Source organism: Pyxicephalus adspersus, chromosome 9 (genome assembly GCF_032062135.1).
Source record: "Pyxicephalus adspersus chromosome 9, UCB_Pads_2.0, whole genome shotgun sequence".
Lineage (NCBI taxonomy): Eukaryota > Metazoa > Chordata > Amphibia > Anura > Pyxicephalidae > Pyxicephalus > Pyxicephalus adspersus.
The window spans coordinates 2,330,627-2,332,426 of NC_092866.1; the positions used below are offsets into that span (position 1 = coordinate 2,330,627).

The 1,800-nt window shown below is 44.9% G+C and overlaps 1 protein-coding gene across 7 annotated transcripts in view; it reads left to right on the forward strand.

Moving 5' to 3' along the window:
- Window positions 1-1,800, forward strand: part of LOC140338285 (dual specificity protein phosphatase 22-A-like) — a 17,901-nt gene that overhangs the window by 9,565 nt on the left and 6,536 nt on the right. For 3 of the 7 annotated variants that reach the window (XM_072422438.1, XM_072422436.1, XM_072422443.1), the window contains one exon: window positions 1,581-1,697. The exons of 1 other annotated variant lie outside the window; for it this stretch is intronic. In XM_072422438.1, coding sequence (XP_072278539.1) covers window positions 1,581-1,697 — 117 coding nt within the window. Of the gene's footprint in view, window positions 1-778; window positions 1,058-1,580; window positions 1,698-1,800 lie in introns of those variants that run through there. 3 more of the 7 variants (XM_072422439.1, XM_072422437.1, XM_072422441.1) reach the window with 2 other exon arrangements.

The following is a 1,800-nucleotide window of genomic DNA, read 5'->3' on the forward strand; positions in this document are numbered from 1 at the left end:
AAGCGGGGATCCCCGTGCGCCATGATGTCTGGAAATCACATGACCTGATGTCTCCTTATATCTGCAATGAGCAGCAACCTGGGGGACCATCTGTCCAGGCATCACCCGGGGTCACCATCTACTTCCTGGCACAGATCAGCCCCTGCTGCAACCTCTCACCTTGTGATCACTGGGGACGGAGACTTAGGAAATTCTTCTTCCTGCCTGCAGCAGACTGATGACATCATCTCAGCCTAGCCAAAGTCAGTGCCTGGAGCTCAGGGATGGCTCAATTATGATAAATGCTGAGCTTGTCATTACCATGGTCCTGTTGTGACCGGTCAGGGATTTATTATGTCCAACCCAGAATAATGGGGGCATTAGAGGATAGAGGGCAGATGATTAAGGAAAGGTCACATGACACAGAGTAAATAATAGCAAAAGGTCACATGATACAGGGTAAATAATTGAGAGGTCACATGACACGGGGTAAATTATAGTGGAAAGCCATGTGGCACAGGGTAAATAATAGTGAGAGGTCATGTGACCGGGTAAATAATAGCAAAAGGTCACATGATACAGGGTAAAAATTAGTGAGAGGTCACATGACACAGGGGAAATAATAGTGAAAAGCCATGTGGCACAGGGTAAATAATAGTAGAAAGTCATGTGACACTAGGTAAATACAAATGAGATGTTACATGACACAGGGTAAATGATAGTGGGGCAGTCACATGACGCGGGGCAGAAGGTAACGGAGAGGTCACATGACATGGCAGTTACTGGCTGGGGTCATGCGATGTGGGGGAGAATAATCTTTGTTTGCAAGAGCAGCAGTAACTGTCACACTGACTGAGGAATGATTTCTGTGGAAATTTTCAAGCTGTCAGCAAACCAAAGACTCAGCTGACATCAACTTCCTAAAAATCTTAAGAATGGCCGTGTGTACCAATAATACAATGGAGTCATGTGACCCAGGAGCCGCCAGTGTCCCCAATACATCCAGAATTCTGCCCAGCCGCCATGACGCCTCCTCTAAAACAGCTAGGACATCAGGGGAATGCAATGTGAATATGGGGTGAATATATTTCACATAGCTTCAGTGACTGGCTACAAAGTTACAATGTTGCAGTCTGATCAATGGGGGAGAGGTGACTGAGGAAATGCTTTCTCCTGCCTGCAGCTGACCGATGACATAATTTTAGTCTAGGCAAAGTCACTGATTGGGGGTTGAGAGGTTCTCTTTGGCTTTATTTGCGGTATAATGGGGACACTGACCCATAGTAGGTGCAGGATGAGCACACAAAACAATATTCAGTGACATACGATGATGTGATCAATGTTTCCATCAGTCACAAAGATAAAAACATTTTCATACTGGGTGAATCGCGTTCACCTCACCCGGACATTCTGCTTTCATAAAATGAATCATTTTTCTATTTGTCTTACAAATCACATAAGTCTCATTCTTCCTCAATAACGGTAAGAAAAAATAATTTGGGGCTTTAGTCCTCCGAGTGCCGCCATTGACATTGGCTCGGTCATGTGACCCGGGAAGACGTTCTGATTTGTCTAACATTCTCTTTTTATCTTCTTTGCAGAATTCAACATTTCAAAAAATGCATCAAATTTATCCACCAATGTCGCCTGCATGGAGGGGGCTGCCTGGTGCACTGGTCAGTGAGCCCAACACATGTTTTTACATACACAGCGCTATGGTATATGTCAGAGCTATATAAATGTATGATAATAGTGTGTGACTGTGGGGGGACATTAGGAGTGTCAGCTCCTCTGTACAGAGACTGATGGGACTGGCTCAGT